The sequence below is a fragment of the Salarias fasciatus genome, chromosome 13 (assembly GCF_902148845.1).
Source record: "Salarias fasciatus chromosome 13, fSalaFa1.1, whole genome shotgun sequence".
NCBI classification, from domain to species: Eukaryota; Metazoa; Chordata; class Actinopteri; order Blenniiformes; family Blenniidae; genus Salarias; species Salarias fasciatus.
In genome coordinates, this window is record NC_043757.1 from 17,586,775 (window position 1) to 17,607,319 (window position 20,545).

Sequence of the window (20,545 nt, forward strand, 5' to 3'; positions counted from 1 at the left end):
TGGTTCCCTCACTGGCGCATGTATTCAATAAGAGCATTTTATCAGGTTCTTTAGGAAGAAATTGCTTTGGGAAACGTGTTGGAAAAAGGCTGTTGAGGGCAAATAATCAACTTTCCCCCCCGCCCCCCCAACTCTGTGTTGAAAATGTATAAAGGCAGACCTGAAAGCTTTATCTGAGCACAGTGTGGGCCGAGGATAGCCCGCTGATTTGGCGTGAGTTGATTTTCCACTCGGCGAGGTCAGGAGGCTTAGCTGTAGCCCTTTCTCCCTTTAGCGCTGTGCCAGGGAGCCGTGCAATGCCTCCTACACAGTTTGGGAAGGAATTAAAGTATTACCGTCCCCACAAAGACACAACGCAGTGAGTCTCCGCTCAGCGAGCCGCTGCCAGTAGTCGGCCGAACATCTGGTGGTGCTCTAAAATTCAAGCTGCTGCAGTTTTGTAGCATTTCAGGCTCCACGACTGCAGTACATGTCCCAGTTTGTCCTCCAAATCTGCGCAGGACAGGATCCGCTGGCCAATAGCAAGACCACTGCTGTTAAAGCCAGGCGCCCAGCCAAGCTTTTATTTTTAAAGAAAATGAAATCAATTGTTCTTGGAGCAAATCGTTTGTTGTGTTTTTCTATGCGGTGATTGCGGCCCTGTTGTCTGTTTTTTATATAAATTTATCTCAATCACATCGTTTGGGGAAGAAGTCTTTTCCTGTAATGTTGTAAAATACCTGATTGGCAAAAAAAAAATGAAGTGAACGTTTTCTCTTGAAGCAACCTGCTGACATTTTTTTAAATCACAGTTACAAAAGGCAATCATGTAATTCCACTGTGCTGAATTAACACTCTATTTCTCTTGATTGGATTATTTTTTCTCCCTCAGATCAGCAGTGTAGATTCTCAGACATCATGATGCTAACTTCAGCCAGATTGGTTTATATGACCGGGCAATGAAATAATGAAATCGTCATCACATTGGTGGAAATTGGTTGATTAAAACCAGAACATTAATCTGGTCTGAACTTTCATTCAGAGATGTGATCCGCCTGTCGAGGAAAATCCAATCAGTTGAAAAACAAGTATAAATGTAAATGCAGGGCATGGCTTATAAAGATGTGAGTTAATATTCAAATTGTTCTTGCAGCTCTATAGTTCTTTACAGATTCACTGAAACACATTTCAGGTCACATATTTACAACAGCAGAAGACTAATCAATATGTCACCAAAGTGTAGTTTTAAAGATCCCAGAAGTGCCACAAGTCTTTTTTTTATTTTAGTTTTTAGCCTAGTGACTGTTGATCTGAATTATACTTTGTAAAACAAAACCAAATTCAATACAAACTCTAGTTTTTAAATGCTGAAGATGTTGAATTTTTCTCTTTGCTGTCATGCTGCCTTCCATCTATCGGTTGTCTCTCAATCTCATGAAAAACAGATTTTTGTTGTGATTATTTTCCTCTATAAGATATGTGGGTATGTATTTTAGGAGCGATCAGTTCCAGTTGTACGTGAAGGCGGATTCAGCTGCATTAAAATGACGGAGTTTCTCTAAAGAGCGGCGCAGACTCATTGAAACCCGTCCAACAGCTGAAGCCACTGCACTGATTGCCAGTTTGTCGCGGCTCACATGAGGTCCTGTCGAAGCAGATGGATAGGCGTGATTTCAGATCGTCTCAAGTGCCAGAAAAGTGATTGCCCAATCAAATCAATCAGCCTTCCCGTGACTTCCCGCTGCCAAATCATGCTGATTAAAGCTTTAATGTGCATGTAGTTTTTCAATTTATAAAAAAGTTAATTTTTTTTAATGACTTCTCCTTTGCTGTGGGGTTTTATAAGCAGTAACACCTTGCAGACAGTGGATTTCATGCTTGGCGGCATTGGAAGAGATAAAGTCTGTGATTGAATTTTGCAGTGATTTGCTCCTGCTTTATATTTCAGCGGTGATAAAAATGTAACGGTGCGCAATCATTGCGACTACCCTCTCCTCCTGAACTGTTTACATGCCTCATTTCGCATTAGACTTCAAGTCAAATTGTTCAAAAATCTTCAAGTATTGGCAGCATAAAGTATTGGTTGATATCTCCCATCGCCGTATAACTGCAGTGAACACTGACTGATCAGCCTTTTCATTATGACCACTGAAGGATGAAGTGATGAAAAGTGCTATCTCATAGTGGGCGGGATACATTAGGAAGCGAGTGAACACTTTGTCCTCAAAACTACTCTGTCAGAATTTGGGAAAAATGGGCGGGCGTAAAGTTTTGATTGAGTTTGACCAGACCACCAGATGTGTGTGTGTGTGTGTTTGTGTGTGTGCTGCATCTGCCCTGGCCAATAAAGAAGTAAACTGTATCTGCATTAGACAATCAAAGGAGGTGCTGTATAAAAATCTAATTTGTCCGATATTTGCGAAGGGCCTCCTTGAGGAAGCGCCTCGGCAGTAATATTCATTTGTTTTGTGATTATCTTGTGGAGAGGTTATTAACAGATACAACGCCTGTGGCTTGATATATAACACTCAGACCTCAGAGTGGTATTGATCTTCTCTTCTAACCCTCTGAAAGATAAATATTAAAGCTATTTTCTGAAATGTCGAGTCATTTCTGAGGAGTTAAATTATGACCTTGGAAACCGCCTTGCTTCTTAGCTGTTGTAACTCAGGTGGACCACCGCAGGTAGGCCTCAATATTACCTCAGCCTTCGAAAATTGTAAGCTGGAGACCCAGATTGTGATCTGAAAGTGATCTCTACTACCTGTGCATCGATTTGTTCAGTTTCCGCAGCAGACAGTTCACTCCGGAGTCCTGTCCGCTGTGTTGCTTCTCTGTCGGTATCTTGTCAGCGTATGGTCAACTCGCATTGTTGGTATGACTTGCAGGGGAAGCTTCTCGATGGGAGCCGGTGATTCATCGCTCCTGTTGGACTTTAAAGGTTATTCCTTGAAAGGCTCCAATGGCTGGAAAACGAGAGCTGCGGTCCTCCCCAGGTAGTCGGCTGTAAATTGCAGGCTGGGGGCCAAGGCGGCAAGCAGATGTGAGAAATTAAGTGTTTGAGGGGAAAAACAGAAGGTGCTCCAAGTAGCAAAATGCGGATGAATTATGCAGGGCTGGAGAGTGTGTGGAGAGAGCGGGAGTGCTCGAGGAGAGAGGTTAAATAAGTAGTTATTATAATGAAACGGGAGATTGTTTGGGCACACACAATAAACAGGTGTTCATTAGAGGGAGTGTGGTGTGAGGCTGGATTATGTCTAATTAGCACATCAGAAAAACGCCGAAGAACAACAACAGAATGGATAAACTCAACTGCGAATATGCTTCTTTTTTCACGATTTAGCCTTCAGAATGAAATGCGGCCTGGATGCGTGTTTCACCAGCTGTGGAAATTTAATTCAATAAGTGTCTTTGTTCGCCACTAAACACGGGCACTCATTGACTCATCAAAGGTCCTCATCACAAAGCAGGGCCGCGGCGAGAGCCGGAGCGGATGTTTAATACAGGTCTGAAGAGTCATACATGCTGTTAGCAGGAAGTTAATCATTACTATCTCGTCTGTGTTATCTTCCGCTTGTTATCTGCCGAGCCGGGGCCGGTTATCTGTTGGCCGGCTTTGCACGAGGAGACGACGTGAACGATTAACAGGACCGAGATGAAAAATAACAAATAACTCTCTGCCAAGTGCCGCCGCGAGTCAACATTGGGATTTCGGTCGCGTGACGTCTTAGTGCCACATGAGTTCCCGCTGTGCGGATAAATGCGATGCGGCATGCTAAATAATGGTTTCATTGCTTTTGTTTAGGTCTTTTCTCAAAGCTGTCTCTTTATTTCTCATTTATAGTGCAGATTCCTGCTGGAGCTCCAAAAAAACAGACCTTGAATGTGAGAGCTCTTAGAATGAGACCGAAAAATTAAATAATAAACAGAGAGGTAATAAAACATTTAATCAAGCTAAAACCTTGGCTGAACTGTTGAGTTACACTGAGACGAAAAACAAAAAAAGAAGGCCGTCCCGTCTGTCTGTTTGCATAGAAGTGCAGCTGGGATGTTCCTTTACAGACGGAATCTGAAGGGCAAAGCTGAACATTGAATTTTCTATTGATCAGGCCATGAGCTTTAAATTTTCCCTTAGTTAGAAATAAAATCGATACGTAATTAGTGTCCAGATTAAATTAGCACCCGTCCACCCCACAACCACCCCCACCCTGCAAGTGTTCCTCACCATATCTGATCCCATTCTTTATTTTCACATTATTAAGCTGTCACTTTGCAAAAACTCCAGAAGGGAGCGTTGAAGGAGCAATTTTGTTTACAAGAATTTTTTTTTTTCCAAATCACTTTATTGTGTTGGGTTTAAAAAGAGTTTTATTTAGACTTGAAGCTTGAGTGAAAAATTGACAGAGGTCACAACAAACCCAATGTGGAGTCTACACTGTCACAAATAAACACTGAATGGAAATAAGTCTGCCAGGTTAACACACAATTAGCATTCCGCTTCCCTTTTTTTTGGGTTTCTATGCATTTTCCTGTCCAACTCGGGGTCAGCGAGGGTGAAATTTTAGATTCAACATTAAACCTCACAATTAGGGTGCGATTTGTTGATGGGAGAGGGAGAGTTATCCCCCCTGCTGGCTTTAATATCCCCCTTTGGTGCAACTTTTATATTTAATATTGGTCTATCAGAGACTTCTCAGCAAAACACTGGATTATTTTCACCACTGTTTGTCCTGAATGGATTCATTCTTTCAAAACAAAAAACAAAAAAAAAGATCAAATACATCATTTTATCGTCTGCTGAATTCTGGATGATCACAATCCCACCAAAAAATGTCAGAAAACCTTTGTTTCTGGACTCTGTCACGCAGCGCAGACAGTTTTGGAACTGATGCTGCCATCGTGTGCGATCAGTCCACAGAATCTACAAAAATACCACCGATGGTATTATTCTGATAGCAGCCTGGTTCCTGCAGGTGCATCTGTTTAAAGATTCTCTGTGGAGGCTGAACCGGTCTCTGCAGCTCCGTGTCCTCCAGCTGTGTCTTTCTCTGCGTCTCGTTCTTCATAACTCTCCTTCTGTCTTATCTTCTCGTCTGGCGGCGGCCGCCTGGTGCTTCGCCTGCGCCGTGACGCACAAAGGCAGATTTTGCCTGGCACAACTTTAATCAGATAGATTAAGTGTCAGTATTGTGTTTTTCCTCTTTTTATCACCCTGTACTTAAAGCATGCGGCGTGCTTTCACTCGCTCTGTAAAGATCAGCTTCAGACGACCCGTCACTTCTTCTCACACAGGGGTATTGCAGCATTATAGGAAATACGATTTTAGTCTTACTTGCTCAAGAGAGAGTATTTGTTTTGCCAAAGGGTTTTCTCTCACGTAGTTTATGATTGTGCTCGCTGTGCTAAACTTATTTTCCTCTGTCTGTGTTTTTTCTTCCTCAGGCGGGGAGCCCGACCTCAGTCAATGCTCCCTGCAGTTTCTCCAGAACATCAGTGTCCCCCTCCAGCCAGGATATCTGCAGGTATGAAGCACTTCAGTCTCTGTGCAACAGTTTTTTTTTTTTTGTTTTTTTGTTTTTTTTTTTTTGTTTTTCTTCCATCGGGTTATGAACTCCCAAGGGCAGTAAATTGAATATATTCATCAGCCTGTTATGGGTGAAGTAGCTTATCGATGGGTTCTGTGTGTTTAGCCTTGAGTGGAACAGTGAGAGTAGGTCTAGTTGTGCGTAAGCTGCTGTGAAACGAGAATTTATAGTAATGTAATTCATCCTGTGTTTGGTATTGTCATTCAGAGGCAAACCCCCACTCACCAAACCCCATACATTTGATCTCATTGTTTTATCAAACTCCTTTATTTTCAAGTGCATGATGGCTTTTCCATTTCTCTCTCTTGTCTTTTTCCATACCTTCTCCTGCTGTGCTGAACCGCTGTTGTCTTTCGCCCGCTCCTCTTCCATTAACTCGCACTCGCACACAACAATCTCACACTGCAGTCGGGATCAGGACGCTCAGAAGCAGACCGCCGTGGTTCTGCTGAATTCAAACGGTAAACCCTGTCAGGGTTCGGGAGGTTTCTCGGTGACCACCCTCTGTGTCGACGCCCTGCCGGCCGCCAAGCACGGCAAACAGCGAGACTGGCTCTCCCTGCTGCGCTCGTCCTCCGTCAACATCCGCCCCGCCGGCTCGCTCAGGTTCTCCATGTCGCTGAATGACGTGGGCCAGCGCGTGGACAGCCTCTGCCGGGGCCTGCACTTCATCGACCGCACGTGCTCCGAGGGCGAGCTGGAGCTGAAGCCCGATCCCTGCTCAGACCGAAGGGCGCACACCCTCAACGGAAAGCTGGGCGTGTCCCCCTCGCACCAGGGCACGCACCCTCACCTCGTCCCCTCCTTGACCAGCAGCCACGCGCGGGGCGCCGTCCCCGCCAATAATTTCCCTTCCGAGTCCACTATCGTCAGCCCTCCCCCTCCTCCGTCCGGCTCCCTCCTCCACCCTCACTACTCCCCGAACTCCAACTTCCTGCGTCTCCTCCTTCCCTTCTCTCGCTCGTCGACGTCGGCCAGCCTGCGGTGCTCGGAGTTCGACAGCTACGCTTCGCACCTGCACATTACCAAGTCCTCCAGTGCCCTGCTGGAAGGCAGCGAGGCAGGGTTTCCCACGGAGGATCTGCTGGGCGATGACGACGTGTTTGAGGAGGATCGACCGAGCCCGGCTCCGGAGGCAACGGGCCGGCTGGAAAACCCCCAAGAAACAGGCGCTGCGGCCGGGTCAGGCGCTCTCCTGGCCCCGCTGTGCTATATGGACGAGGACAGCGACTTGGACTGCTGTCAGTCGCCCCTTTCAGAGAAAACCGCGCCTCTGTCACCCTTCTCGCTGTCGGGCGACTGCTGCAGGTGGGTGACTGTCCGGATGCTGTAATCCACACCCACCCCTCCTTGTTGGTGAAGCAGAGACCATCCTTGTGCTGTGGCAGTGAATCCCAGAGCCCCGTGGAGTAGTGAAGAGCTCCTCATGTCGTAGTCCCACAGATATCGCTTACTACGGCGGCCATACTTGTCCTAAACTCCTGCAGGGGAAGCTCACACACATAGGTGCTTCAGTCCACACAGACCTCGGCTCGTCCTCTTCCTCCTCCTCCTCCTCCTCATCAATAGTCCTTTTTCCAACCTTTCATGTGCTTCTAGAACACAGATCTGCTTTGTGTGAGTCCATACCATCTCGTGAATGCTCTCCCATGTTTTTCATTGTGCTGTCAAGCTGTGGTTTTTGAATAATTTTTCATACTTACAAGATCGATGAGGCAGCAAAGGGCCTTGCATAGAGTGCACAAAAGTATGATTGATTTTACTCATAAGCCCGAAGCTTTGCAGGAGAAATCGGGGGCAATGGTGTTGTTGAGGAATAAATACGGGGCCAGAGGTGAGGGTAGAACAATTTATTCGTCCACCGAAGGTGTGTGTGTGCGCGTGCATGTGCGCATGAACCTAAATGGGGGGTGAACCAGCGTGGCCCTCATCAGTCTCTATCACATGACAAACCGTACGCATTCCTATTGGCAGCGTCGGAGCATGTTACACCGGGCAGGTTGTGAGTAATATTTGATTAAGGACCTGGTCACGGCCACATGACACCAACAGATGAGACCTGCTCGCAGCTGATCTCACAGGGTCATCAGCAGGAGGACTCCTGAGCATCACACCGAGCCCTTCTTCCTTACAGTTTTTATCTGTCGATACCCCGTCTGGCAGCAGCTCGCCACATCGATTACGCTTCAGCCCCAAACACGAAGACACGTCAATTACGTCCGTCATTGTCGTCCCCCCGGCTGTGCTCTGTGCACGCGCCGCCGTCCAGATTACTCCTTTTACGCGTCAGCTGTGAGCTGATCGAGAAACACGAGCTCAGAATTGGCAAAGGTGAAGGCTGGAGATCAAGAGGCAGATTATTGGCTTCAAATAGCCGGTGTAGCCACTGACTGTGCACTCTCTCTCACACACACACACACACACACTCACACTCACACCCTCACGCCCTCACACCCTCACACACACTGTGGCAGCTTCCCTGTCAGGTGGCTCGAAGCGTGAGCCCAGAGCCGAGGGCGACCTCGCCTGTGAAAACGTGTGGGTGGTTGTTCTTCTACTGGCAACTTCCTCGTTAATCATTCTCCATCTTTTTATTGACATAATACCAGTAATGTTTAGCAGCCTGATAAGAAGTGGGCTGGTCGACGTTCCTGTTATCGGAAATGTCACGTCGGAAAGAAATCCGGTGACAAAGCACCACATCTCCACGAAAGCCATTAACAAACTGAAGTGACAGCATCACGGGGTTGAATTTGATTAATGTTTAATAGAATCGAAATACTTTAATAATCAAAGAGGAAAATTCTTTTCTATTTTTTCAAAATAGAATTACTTGACTTTTTACCTTAATCAAAAATCAGTCTAAATATTGACTTTGCTCTTTATTTTTTGGTTGGCCCACAACATCTGACATATTTTCTTTATTTATGGTTCACATGCGCTGATGTTAATCCCAACATACGGTTACAGATAGGAACAGATATCTCTACAGATAATAGGACAAACACATTATTTCTATTTATTAATAATAAGAGCGAGACTTGGCTGGCTGCACAGCTTCGTCATATTTTTTAACCTTTTTGCTCCTAAAGAGTCTGGATCTCCATATGTTATTTTATGTACATTCTTCCACCATTCTCTTTCATGAAAGGCTGCTGAATTTGGCCAGAATTCCAACAATATCTACGTGACTGTAAGTGTAATCATCTGATTACGGACTATCAGAGACATTATGTAACATGAAAGCACAGTTATATGATTCATAGCTGATCACGTAATGCAGAATAAAAACCTGTTGTGTTACATGTGAGATCCACCCATCTTTAAAGCCACTAGTGAGCCTCAAATGCAGGTTTTTTTGTGCTTTGGTTGAGAAAAGTCTAAGCTTTTTGTCTTTTTGTCCATATAATTCACTAACCGTCACTAAATATTCTGTTTCAAAGCAAAGAATGACCGTATAAAGAGAGACAAGTAGCCTCTTAAGACATACAGCGAGTGGGAGGGAGGAAGCTGCCTCTAATTGAATTGTTTCTCACTGATCGGCATGTGTCTGGCTGTGCAGAGGATAAACCGTTCAGACTGAGAACAGAATAGCTCAGATGTTTGCACTGCGCTGCTCCGTATCATCCACATGAAATATGTTTAGTGGGGAGGCAGTAGCAGGAAAAAAAAAAGATTAGTGTTAAAAAATTCATTTGAAAATAAATACGTAAACATTTTGGGGGGAGGAGGGATAGCCGGCGGGGAAGAAGAGGGGGTCTTAAAGGGAAACATGGAGGGGGGGGTGCAAAATGCAAAGGATGGCTGAAAGACACCAGAGAGGGGGGTAAAAAAAAAAAAAAAAAACAGGAGGAAATGAGAAAAGAGAGAGGAGGAATAAAGGGAATGCCTCAGCGGGGCTGTGTGGTTGCCGAGCTTGTTTCCCTCTCAGCTTGTGGTGCTCGTGATTTCCTGACTCTGTTTTGCTTCTCACATTTTAATGTTGTCATACTCTGACGGCGCCTCTGCCATCTTAAAATTACACATGAACGGGGTCTGTTTGGGCTGCTCAACTGATGCAAATTACATTTTTTTAACTTCCTATGTCTAACAGGGCTCGGTGTGAGATGCTCGTCTGGCAAACGGCGTTAAATTAGTTGTGTGTTTGTGAGAAGGTTTGAGACTGCAGCGTCAGTCTGTTGGATGTATGGCTGGTGTGTGTTCATCTGTAAACAGTACAGCTTTTAAGAAATGTAAGAGTGTTTCCGGTTGGTAAAAGCCTCATAAAATATAAGATTTCTTCAGTCTCCTTATTCTCCCTCCTCCGCATGGAGGAGTTGAGACTTTACTGTGGTTTTCCCCTCCTCCTGCACCACACATGGAATTCCACCGCATTTGAATAATTCGTCAGGTCTGTTTATTAAAATCCCTCATAAAAGACAGTGCAGCTCCTCGGGCATTCAGATTTTTTTCTCCATTAATTAAAACAGGACTACAGTGTGCGTGGGAAGAGAAACTACAGTCCATCAGCCTGTCATCCATACAAAAACACACACAAAGCAGCCTGTAAGCGGCAACAAGGAAAGTGATGTTAATTGTGTCTCCTCCATCTTTCACTCCTCCTCTGCCTCCTTTACTCAGTTACCTGTGGAGTCGACTTATTTTTATCCTCCTTTGTTTACTCTGCCTTTTAATCTCGTCACGCTTTGGCCAGATCAGTGGCGTCTGCAAATAGACTCTCACATGTGTGAGTGCATGTGGGCGCGCATGTGTTTCGTCATGTGTTCTTATCCCAAACCCAGATATAGACGATCCCATCCCAGCAGCCCGCTGCTGTATACTTCTAATTTTCTCCAGGCTTCTCCCCTCCCGGAGGCTCCCTGCAACTCACTCAGGGGGGAAAAATGCCAAAGAAAGAGGCTGGTTAATTCACTTCCTGCTTTCACAAATCACGAGAATAAACTGGATTTGAAGAATAGAGTAATAACGCTTGGGTTTTGTGTCCATTTAAGTGTTGCTTTCTGAGGAATCAGCAAATATTTTTTTGGCCCACAGAATACTGATGCAGTCACATTTACCTTTTATCTTTTGAGATCGCCAATATTGCCTTTACAGTACGCTTTCATTCTGTTTGAAGTCCAAGCAGAGACGTCAGTGTGACCTTTTAATCAAAGACATGCGGCGACACAAGCAGCTGCTGTGTTTGGAGCTTATTTCTTATTCACCAAGGACTTTGTCTGTGTGTCCATGACAAGGTCAGTGTCCTGACGCCGGCTTTTAAGATCATCAGAACTTCTTGCTTTCACAAGTGAGGGGTGTGTGTGTGCATGCATGTGCGTGCGAGTGATAATGGCTTCACTTGGAAATAATACGCTGGCGTGATAATCTTCAGCAACCCGCCGTCTCGGACCTTTATCGTTGAATCTCTGCGCCTCGGTAGACTCTGGCTTACAAGTGAAAGACGTCCTAGAGTTTCAGAGTTTCATCTATCTGTCTTGTCAAATGCACAGACACACTCTTCTTCCGACCGAGCAGACAGATTCAGACACACACACACACACGTCCTTAGTGAAGATGACTAATGGCACCTACCGATGTCCTCCTACCTGTCAGACAGTGTCCGTTATGTGTGATCTCTGAAAGGAGCACTGCCTCCGTATGACACGTATATATATATATTTTTTTTTTTTCTTTTTTTAAAAAAGGATTGGTTCCTCTCTCTCACAAAAGCCTGTCCAGCGGTGCTGAGAGTTAGCAGACGCCTAATCAAATGTTCCACTTGTCAGTGTATCTGCGCTCAAAATATCTGGCAGAAAAGCCTCCCAAGCCTCCACAGGGGCCGAGCGCAGTGTGACCAAACCGCTGGTGAATCCAAACAAATGCAAACTGTAACATTACAAATAACACGGTGCCCAAACTAGATCAACAAAGGTGCGTAATCAGGACAGTGGAACAGGAATATTTGGACGTGGAGAGATTACGATTTCAGCGCCACATGTTGCAGTTAGTGGTTTTGAGACACATTAATGGCAATGAATTGAACACGGGACAAAAGCAGGATTACTATTGCAGCGATATATCATCAGTACGGTTGTAGGTGAATAATTCTTCACAATGAGAGGAAGAGCTGACATCAAACCGTCGAAAACCATCTTCCGCACACAGCTTTATCGAGTCCATCAAAGGGCAACCGCAGACACACGCTCACGCACTCACATTCACACTTACAGGGAATTTCTGACTCATAACTCGACTTCAAATGCGTTTTTCGGCTGTGAGAGGAAACCAGTATACTGGAACAACATGCAAACATAAAGTGAGATTATTTATAAAACCACCTACAGTGTGTTGACGGTGTGAGGTGAGTTAAGTGAAAATGAAATTGGATCAAGCCTATAAATTCCAAAAATGATAATAAATACAATAAATCAAATATTAAAAAGACGTTCTCTGAAGTTGTGAAACTTTTTAAAGGCCATGTGACTGTAAGAAGTGGTTATAAACTGTCACGTTTGAGACATCCAAACTGTATTTTCAAAAATTTGGCTAAATAAGCATCTGAAAGCAAATAAATATCTAAAAAGAAATCGATAAACTGCCTAGATTGTTGAGCTAAAGATTTTAATTGTGAAAACAAATCATTTAAATGGGAGAAATGACAGATTTTTTTTTTTTGTTCAGTTGCTATTGTTGAAAAAACTCTCATTGAAGCAAAGTAGCTTATATTAACAATGAAAATATAAAAGGTAAACATCCTCTTTCTTGTTAATGACGTTATCATTTAGTTTAACTCTTGAATATTTGTTTTCTCCATAATAATCATTTCATTCACTGTAATCGCTCTGGACACACTGGACCTCTGCCTCCTGAATATCTGACATCAGATTAGTTGTGTACAATTTTGCACCGCAACTCTTTAAGAATGTTGACTGTTTGCTGAAAACCCTGGTGTGTATTTGTAAATGAAGTGCTCTGAATCAAATTAGGTTGTCTTGATTGGTTTCTATTCATGTGGGACATGCATTGTCTTCTGCAGCCAAGGAAACTTAATACGCTTTGATATTTGTGAAATTGTATTCCCACCTGTCGTGTTTTCCTGCAGCTATGATCAGCATGGAGACAATAGCGTTTTCTAAGCGCGCTGTCTTATTACAAACACGACGAGCGACGACTGCAGATTTGCTGACATTCGCTCCGTCTTTCAGACCTCAGGTGTCTTGTCAGCGCCGCTTGCCAACTCCTCTCTGTTTTGATCTCTCCTCCGCCGTCTTCGGCTGTCTCGCCTCCAGCTCCACGCTCACTGTATTTTTACGGCTCCCGCAGGATTTGTCACTGTGAAGGGGATGACGAGAGTCCTCTGATCACGCCCTGCCACTGCACGGGGAGCCTGCGCTTCGTCCACCAGGCCTGTCTGCAGCAGTGGATCAAGAGCTCCGACACGCGCTGCTGTGAGCTCTGCAAGTACGAGTTCATCATGGAGACCAAGCTCAAACCGCTGCGCAAGGTGAGACGCTTCGGCATGCTCAGTTTTGAATCCCTTTTTAAAGTTCACACCTCTTTTTTGCTATAAATCTGACTTGCAGATAAGACAGACATGACCCTGAGCTTTTGAAGCCTTTTTTAATAAGTGGAGTTCGTTGAGTGGGTTGTGATTCAATTCAAACGGCTGAAGCAGTGCACTTCCCCTTAAAGGCTCTTATCAATCGCAGCGGCCCAGAGATAGCAGGACACTCTAATTAAAATTCCTCCGCCCTTCATTAGCTCCACAAAAAAAGGCCTTAAACAAAGGTGCCGCTGTTAATGGCTTCTGGATCCCACCAGTGAATATTGGAGTTGTTTCACGAGTAAGTGCACAGAGAAGTTCACGATGAGAGGCAGATGCTGCTCGAGGTGTAAAGTGTTTATCAAGGAGCGCTTGGTTTCACGCTGTATTTCAACACTCGCTTCTCATCAAGGTGACCCTGCGTTTGCGGCGTTTCGTCGCTGAAATTCACGAGTGCTGCGTTCAGATGTTTTGCAGAAGCTGCGCTGTTTCATTCGCAGAGCCGATCCGCCTGGGCTGGCGTCGAGATTCGCGCGCTCTTTGTTCCGTTGGGCTCATCTCCAGCCTCGTGCATTGTGCCGTCGGCGAGCAACAAGGTGCTGCATGGTGTTAACCCAGCTACCTGGCAGGAGCCGCGCCTCGGTGCGCCGGGCGCCACGTTTCTTCTTCAGTCTTCGCCTTCCTGCCAGGAAGTGGTGTGTGGCGGTGGATCCTGAGCACAGTGGATGAATGCTCTCCCATCAAATATTTAGCGCGGCTCCAGAAAGCGTTGAAGAGAGCCAAGAGTTTAATTGCTTCAAGTGTTTGAGAGATTTTTTTTTCTTTTCTTCCTATTGTGCGTGAGACATCATCATAAACTGCTCTGTCTGTCCTCAGTGGGAGAAACTACAGATGACGGCCAGCGAGAGACGGAAGATCATGTGCTCGGTCACCTTCCACGTCATCGCCATCACCTGCGTGGTGTGGTCGCTCTACGTCCTCATCGACAGAACCGCAGACGAAATCAGACAAGGTCAGCAAAAAAAAAATTTTTTTTAATAAAAATCAAGCACACAAACTCGCGGTTAATCGTCGTCTGTATTAGATGTCGTGTTTTGTCCTGCACTCATTCTGGTCTTTCACCACTCGCACGTCGCGCTTTGTGTACAGTATTTAGTAACAAGCGTAGTGTTGAATCACTTTGTGAGTGTTACGTGGTGTGAAATGCGTGTGTGGGCGTAATTCACATGCAGAAACTCAGCTGGTATTAAAGTCACAGGAAAACCTGTGGGAGAGTTTGGCAACAATTACTGTCTTTGTTGTGTGTTTCAAGTGTCTCCTTTACTTCAAGTCTTTGAAATTAGATCTGCAGATTTGGAAACCAAAAAAAAAAATGAAGAAAATAGAACACCCATGTTGAGAGTTTCCTAAAGATTTCTTTGTGATTCAGTCGTTTCAGGTTCGGCGTGTTGAAGGTCAGTTAGTCTTTCTCGTGAGGCAAACGGTGCAGTCAGCAAAAGATGAAGCGTGTGGGTGGTTTACGATCGCGTGCCTAAAAAAAAACTGTCAGTGTAGCGCGAGCAGCGCGGCCTGTCAGCGGTGAGACAGAAGCAGATGTAGAAAAACTCAACTCCATGCAGAAAAAAACAAAAAAAAAATACTCTTTTAAAATTGTATTTTCGGGGAAAAAAAGCACAAAGGTCACTTCCCTATCAAGACTTTTTCTACACCGTTGAACAAAGGCGTCCAGGACAAAAAACTTCTAAATCCAACACGCAGGTCACATGACCATTTCCGGTGAGCGTATGAGGGAGCGATCGAAGCCGCGCTCACTGAGTAAATATTGTGAGCGTTGAACGTGCTGCTTTCCAGAAGTTATTTCCATGACAGTCAGCTGGGAATCCTTGCTGTCAGCGTTTGTGCTTGAAGCAGCTGACAGACTGCGATTAATGAAAATGTTCAAAAAAAAAAAAAAAAAGGATGAAAAGATGGAAGATGTTATCCAAATATTTAATCCTTAAAAAAAAAAGCTATTGTTGCAGCTGTTTTGCAAAACTACCCTACTTTAACTTAACTTACTTAATAATGTGTTCAGTATTTACAGAGTAAATACAGTTACTTCGTTACAGGAAGTGAGAAGAGTGGGTTTGTGGGCCCGCCGCAGAGCGCAGATCCCTCCATCCGTGCTGATCGCAGCGGACAGCAGCACTTAGTTATGGAGAGACTGACGCCACCGCCGTCCTCGCGCTGCGCCCGCGCTGTCAGGGCTAAAAATGGAGATGGCCGCTGTAACGAGCGTCCGCTGGCACCGCGTCGGCCGCTACTCATCCCTCCCCGGCATGTTTGGCGCCTCGCAGACACTGTGCAGATGGAGGAGCAGCCTGTCCCTGTTTAGCCCAACCTGATGATTCAGACTTGTTGGAGTCCCTCAGGCCTGTCAGGTTCAGTCGCCATGGTGATGCCAAACTGTTCCTCGCCAGTCCAGCTTGTCCACCACGGTTCTGCTTTTTTTATATATATATAACCTCTGTTTGCTCTCTATTGAGGATTGCAGACGAGTCGGAATGTATTGAGCTTCAGTGTTTGTTTGCATGATGAAATACATCCTCGTGTCTGTGCCACTGTAACATTTAACTTAAATATCTCCGCTCTGCCATTTTTTTTTTTTTTAATGAAGCTGTTTGTGTGTCTTTGGTAACACATGATACTTACACTCTCTTTACTCATGCAGCCGGAAGAATCCCAGGTAAACATTTCCACTTTAACCTTCTTGACTTTGTGTTTTCCCTCGTCAGCTTCTCTGTCAACCGTATCCAGTTCTTTTCCAACTTTGCTGTTTTTTTGTTTTTTTTTTAATGCCCCCTTTCCTTCCCCCCCACCCCCGACTCCTGCCTTGATTTTAGGATAGAAACCCCTCAAAGGCTGGCTCTGTTCACGCCGCTTCCTGTTCCAGCCTAATGAACGCAGACAGACACGCAGTGGAGGAACATGCTGTGATTTATTTTCTGCGCCACACTTTACGACTGAGGGTCTTTGATTAAAAACAAACTCGCTGACATATTCCTGCACAACAAGTGACGCTCTAATCTCTTCTCATGAAGATGGATAGAAACCCTCTGACATTTCTGTCCTGCATATTTAATACCAGCCTGATTATATGTGGTTTGCCTTGTGTCTTCTGCTCTTCCTCGCCTCCACTCAGCCATGTTTGTCTTCCTCTCCTCGTTTGTCCCATCATTCAGTGCAGGTGAAATAAGACAGAGAGGTAGACCACTGCGGCTTTTCCTGGAGAACTTTTCAGCCTCCTAATATTTCTTTTGTATTATAATATAATTTAATATTCATACATTTCAAAACTCGACATTTTTATCTCCTTCTCAGAGCAGTGGGGTTTAGGTTTTCTTATTTTTGCAGTTTGCAGAAATCCTGGAAGAGCCTCGAGGGGTACAGGAAGGTTTTCGCAGTTTAGCAAATTCACTACAAATCACATCCTCCTCATTGCTGGTAGCCATCTTATAAAAGCTGCTGGAGCCGTCTGTGTGGCGTTTCCGTGTTTCAGAGAGTTGCTTTGTTTCTTTTTGGGAGCATTTTTTTGACCTTTTATTGTTAGAATAAGAGAGAGACAGTGAAATATTGAGATATAAGTACAGATTATCCAAGTGTTCGACTCTAAACCTGCTCAAGCAAGGCGATTAGAGAAGGAACACTGTCATTATCACGTATTTATGTTATTTTCATTGCTGCTTTACTGTTGAGCGCAGGCTGATTTGAGAAGCCGGCACGTCGACAAAGATGAGAAATCCATCACAGTATTGATCTTAAACAGTGTTTTCCGAACTCAATAATTGTGCTGACAGAATCGTTCAGGGAAACATGGCATAAAACAGATTTTTAATATCCAGCTGTGTTATATTTCATTATCTCATATGTTCGTCGTGAATGCGTTGCAAAAATTGTATCCCAGTTTGATTATTCCCACATTTTCTAATGAAAGGTTGAATTGTGATCATTTTAACCCTAAATAATCAAAAATAAAGTTACAGGGGGAAAAAATTACAATTTCAGCTAAAACTTTACAGCATGCTTAAAAAAAATACTAGCAGCAATGAGAAACCTTCATAATTTATAGGAAGAATTGTGTGGCCCTGTAACAAGAATATTAAAAATGATAATACAGCACATTACGTGCTGCTTATTGACTGACGCTTCCCTTTTTGTCCCCGACTGTAGCTTCTCCAATAACACATAGCGACCCTGTTAATGCATACCGGAGGTCAAGGTCATTAAACTGAATGATTCACTGACGTCCATTAAATTTGCAGCAGCTTATTGAGCCATCCCTCTGATTTTTTTCCCCCCTCCTGTGTGTTTCGATCTCCTCGGCTTGAATCCAAATTCAGTGCATTTTCCAGAGTTCAGTTAGTGGTATTTTATTTTAAAGTTGCTTTTTTACTGTCTGGCCGGCTTTTGATTGGTGCATTTCTTTCTCTTGTGTCTTCTCCTCCTCAGGAATCCTGGAGTGGCCTTTCTGGACGAAGCTGGTGGTGGTGGCCATCGGCTTCACGGGGGGACTGGTTTTCATGTACGTCCAGTGCAAAGTCTACATCCATCTATGGAGGAGACTGAAGGCTTACAACCGGGTCATATACGTGCAGAACCGGCCGGACACGTGTAAAAAGCTGGCGCTGGAGAAGCCGCCGCTCATGGAGCCCAGCCTGGAGAACAAGGAGGCGCTGGCCCCCACCCAGTCAGACACAAACTCCTCCCAGTACACAGAGACAGAGGACTACAGTATGGAGGTGCTCCACGTCTGACGCCTCCACCCAGGCCGCTGATTGTCCTGCTCGCAGTGGAAACCATTGATCAGGCCCCACGATGACGAGGAGCCGTCATGGCGATGATTGAGGAAGAACCAGGATTTCTGTTCCTCTGATTCCAGACTGACCCACAGTCCTCTGGTTGTCTTATATTCCCCAGACTCCACCCTCAAAGACAGACCATGACTCCACCAGTCACACCTTACTCCTCCCTCCTCCACCGATCCTTTCCCGGGACCGGACTGTTCATACTGACTTCTGTAAATGTCGGAAGCGGCCTGGAGCGTACCGCTCTATACGCACAGATACCTGTACACACACACACTCGTGTGTAAGTGTCTGTTCGAGCAGGACTGAGACCAAAAGACTCACAAACAGCTCCAGAGGTCGACGCGTCTCCGATCCGTCTTTCTTTGTTTTTATGTTTGTTCTTTCGCTCGTGGGTATGTTAGATCTGTTCGTTTTTTTACCTCCTGTGAGTGTCGGGCTAACCTGTCGTGGATCATTATGTAGCGCCATGCGTTGGATCTTCTGGAACTTTCCAGCCACTGCCATCTGTGTCGCTGTGGTCTGTCAGCTCTGCGCTGCTCTGAATCCGACTGGGCCTTGATCTGGACACGCATCCAAGCACTTTTCTTTTCTAAAGTTCAAACCACACGACCCCCCCGCCTCCCTTGATTTCCTTCCTTTCTTCTAAATCTTACATGTTGTATGTGGAGGGAGAGCACACACAAACATTTCCTCAAATGCACATATGCTTACAAAGTGAACCCTCCTGTGGATGACAAAAAAAGGAAATCGGAGTTAAAAAGTGGAACCGTGCTGAACGAGAGAGGAGAAATGTCTCATAGCGCTGATGTAGATAATGAAAAACCCAGCTAGTGACTTCTCTACCCCGACACAAACTTTCTGAAGGCTTTGAGAATGTAAACTTTTTACGAAAACAACTTTGAAAAAATAAATAAATGGGGGGAAAAAATGTTTTTTTTTTTTACCGGTCATAGGAAATTGCTGATAATTTCCACGTCTTCAGATCGTAATAAGAGCCTCTGGGCATAAACAGAGTCGCTCTTGTTTTTCTATCATGTGAATGACACAGTATTTGCAGTGTGATATTCCATGTGCAGTTTTCAGTATGTTGACATGTTTGCTTCGTCATGGGATATGCCTTGGGAAATCCACAGCTGCCTATTTTCGGAGTGTTGCCATCGCCCCCATTGCGCGGGCGGCTGATTAATTGAACCCTCGCAGATAGTTTTGATTAAACACCAGGAACACTGTAACTGTGGCTCGCAGAAATTAGCCTCATTTATGCCCTGCAGGTCAGAAGAACCCACTCATTTTCTGTTAATCCGCAGATTTTCACACATTTCTGCAATTATCTGAATGTGCGACATCCGATGTTTTGGATGCGGCGCGACGGATCATCAGTGAACTTTTCAGACGAGCACAGTCTCACTTTTAATGTACCTGTCTTGTTCATTTTTGCTCATCTTTCACACATTGAGAATTTTATTTTATGATTTATCCACAAGACTGACTGCATGCATTTCATTAATCTTTTTTTTTTTATTATTTTACTTATTTAGTTTAAAAAAAAAACACTTTCCTTGCATAAATTTAGCCTTCAAGATGCATTTTTTGTCAGGTTTCCCAGTTTATCACATCCAGACTTTGGCGCTTGTGACAGACAGACCGCACTGTGGCTGACTCGGTCGCCCCCTGCTGGTGTGGAGCTGAAGGTGCGGTTTGAGTCAGGCAGCCGTGGATTTCTTCAGGCGAAGGTGTTTTTCTGGGCTCATTGTTAAGTGCTTTTTTTTTTTTTTTGTTCGTGTGAGAGCACAGCAATGCCAGGCTCATGTTGAGCCTCACAGCCATTCCAGCAGCACACACACTTTAAACGGGAAAAAGAAAAAAAAAAAAGAAAAAAAGCTGTCTGATAACAGTAAACAGTCTGTGAATTACATCGGTTCAACAGAGCAACTGATGGGTCCTGCTCAGCAGAAGCAGCAATAAATTAAAATGGTTCTATGTGTTTTTTTTTTGCAACAATGCATATTGTATTTATGTACATGCCCCGTGTGGACTTGAGATCTGGAGTCTAATATAGTTTTAAGTGGTAATGTGAGCCGAGGGAGTCGTCGTGTGTCGAGTTGGACTTAGACCCAGCCAGGAGATGCTTCAGTACCCAGGAGGCTCAGTGCAATTAGACAGATAAAAAGTGCAATTACCCTTTTTATTGTTATTCTATTCTACAGTCTACTGGTGTTTAACGTCCAGAGCCTCCCTGGAGGTGAAATTATTTTCTTTATTTGTGTTGTATTTATTTTTAACCGAGAGCCGTACCGTTTGTTCATTTAACCCCCACCCCCGCCTCCACCCTGCCCTCCATCAGTAACTTTATGCAACTTACACATTTATCCCAGACGTACCATGACAAAAAGTCTATTCCACCCTTTGTTTTGCACTTTTTATGATTTAGGTAATAAAGTTATTAAAGGCTTGTTTACTTGAATTTAATGTGAATTTCTGCTTTTATTTCTCTGTCGAATTCCAGATTACTCCAGTTTTAAACAGATTATCCTTGTGTCACCTCACTGTGTAGACTTGTGAAAGAAAAAAAAGTGACTGGATGTGCAGATTCCCTGAGATGGGAGATTGAA

At 44.6% G+C, this 20,545-nt stretch overlaps 1 protein-coding gene across 7 annotated transcripts in view; it reads left to right on the forward strand.

Moving 5' to 3' along the window:
- marchf8 (membrane-associated ring finger (C3HC4) 8) overlaps positions 1–19,779 on the forward strand; it is a 78,071-nt gene extending 58,292 nt beyond the window's left edge. For 5 of the 7 annotated variants that reach the window (XM_030106359.1, XM_030106360.1, XM_030106362.1 and 2 more), the window contains 5 exons: positions 5,422–5,501; positions 12,867–13,047; positions 13,963–14,098; positions 15,797–15,811; positions 17,575–17,914. In XM_030106359.1, the coding sequence (XP_029962219.1) occupies positions 5,422–5,501; positions 12,867–13,047; positions 13,963–14,098; positions 15,797–15,811; positions 17,575–17,879 (717 nt within the window). In that variant the 3' untranslated portion in view covers positions 17,880–17,914. Of the gene's footprint in view, positions 1–5,421; positions 5,517–5,972; positions 6,873–12,866; positions 13,048–13,962; positions 14,099–15,796; positions 15,812–17,574 lie in introns of all 7 variants that reach the window. The other 2 variants (XM_030106366.1, XM_030106363.1) reach the window with 2 other exon arrangements.
- The last annotated feature ends 766 nt before the right edge of the window (positions 19,780–20,545 follow it).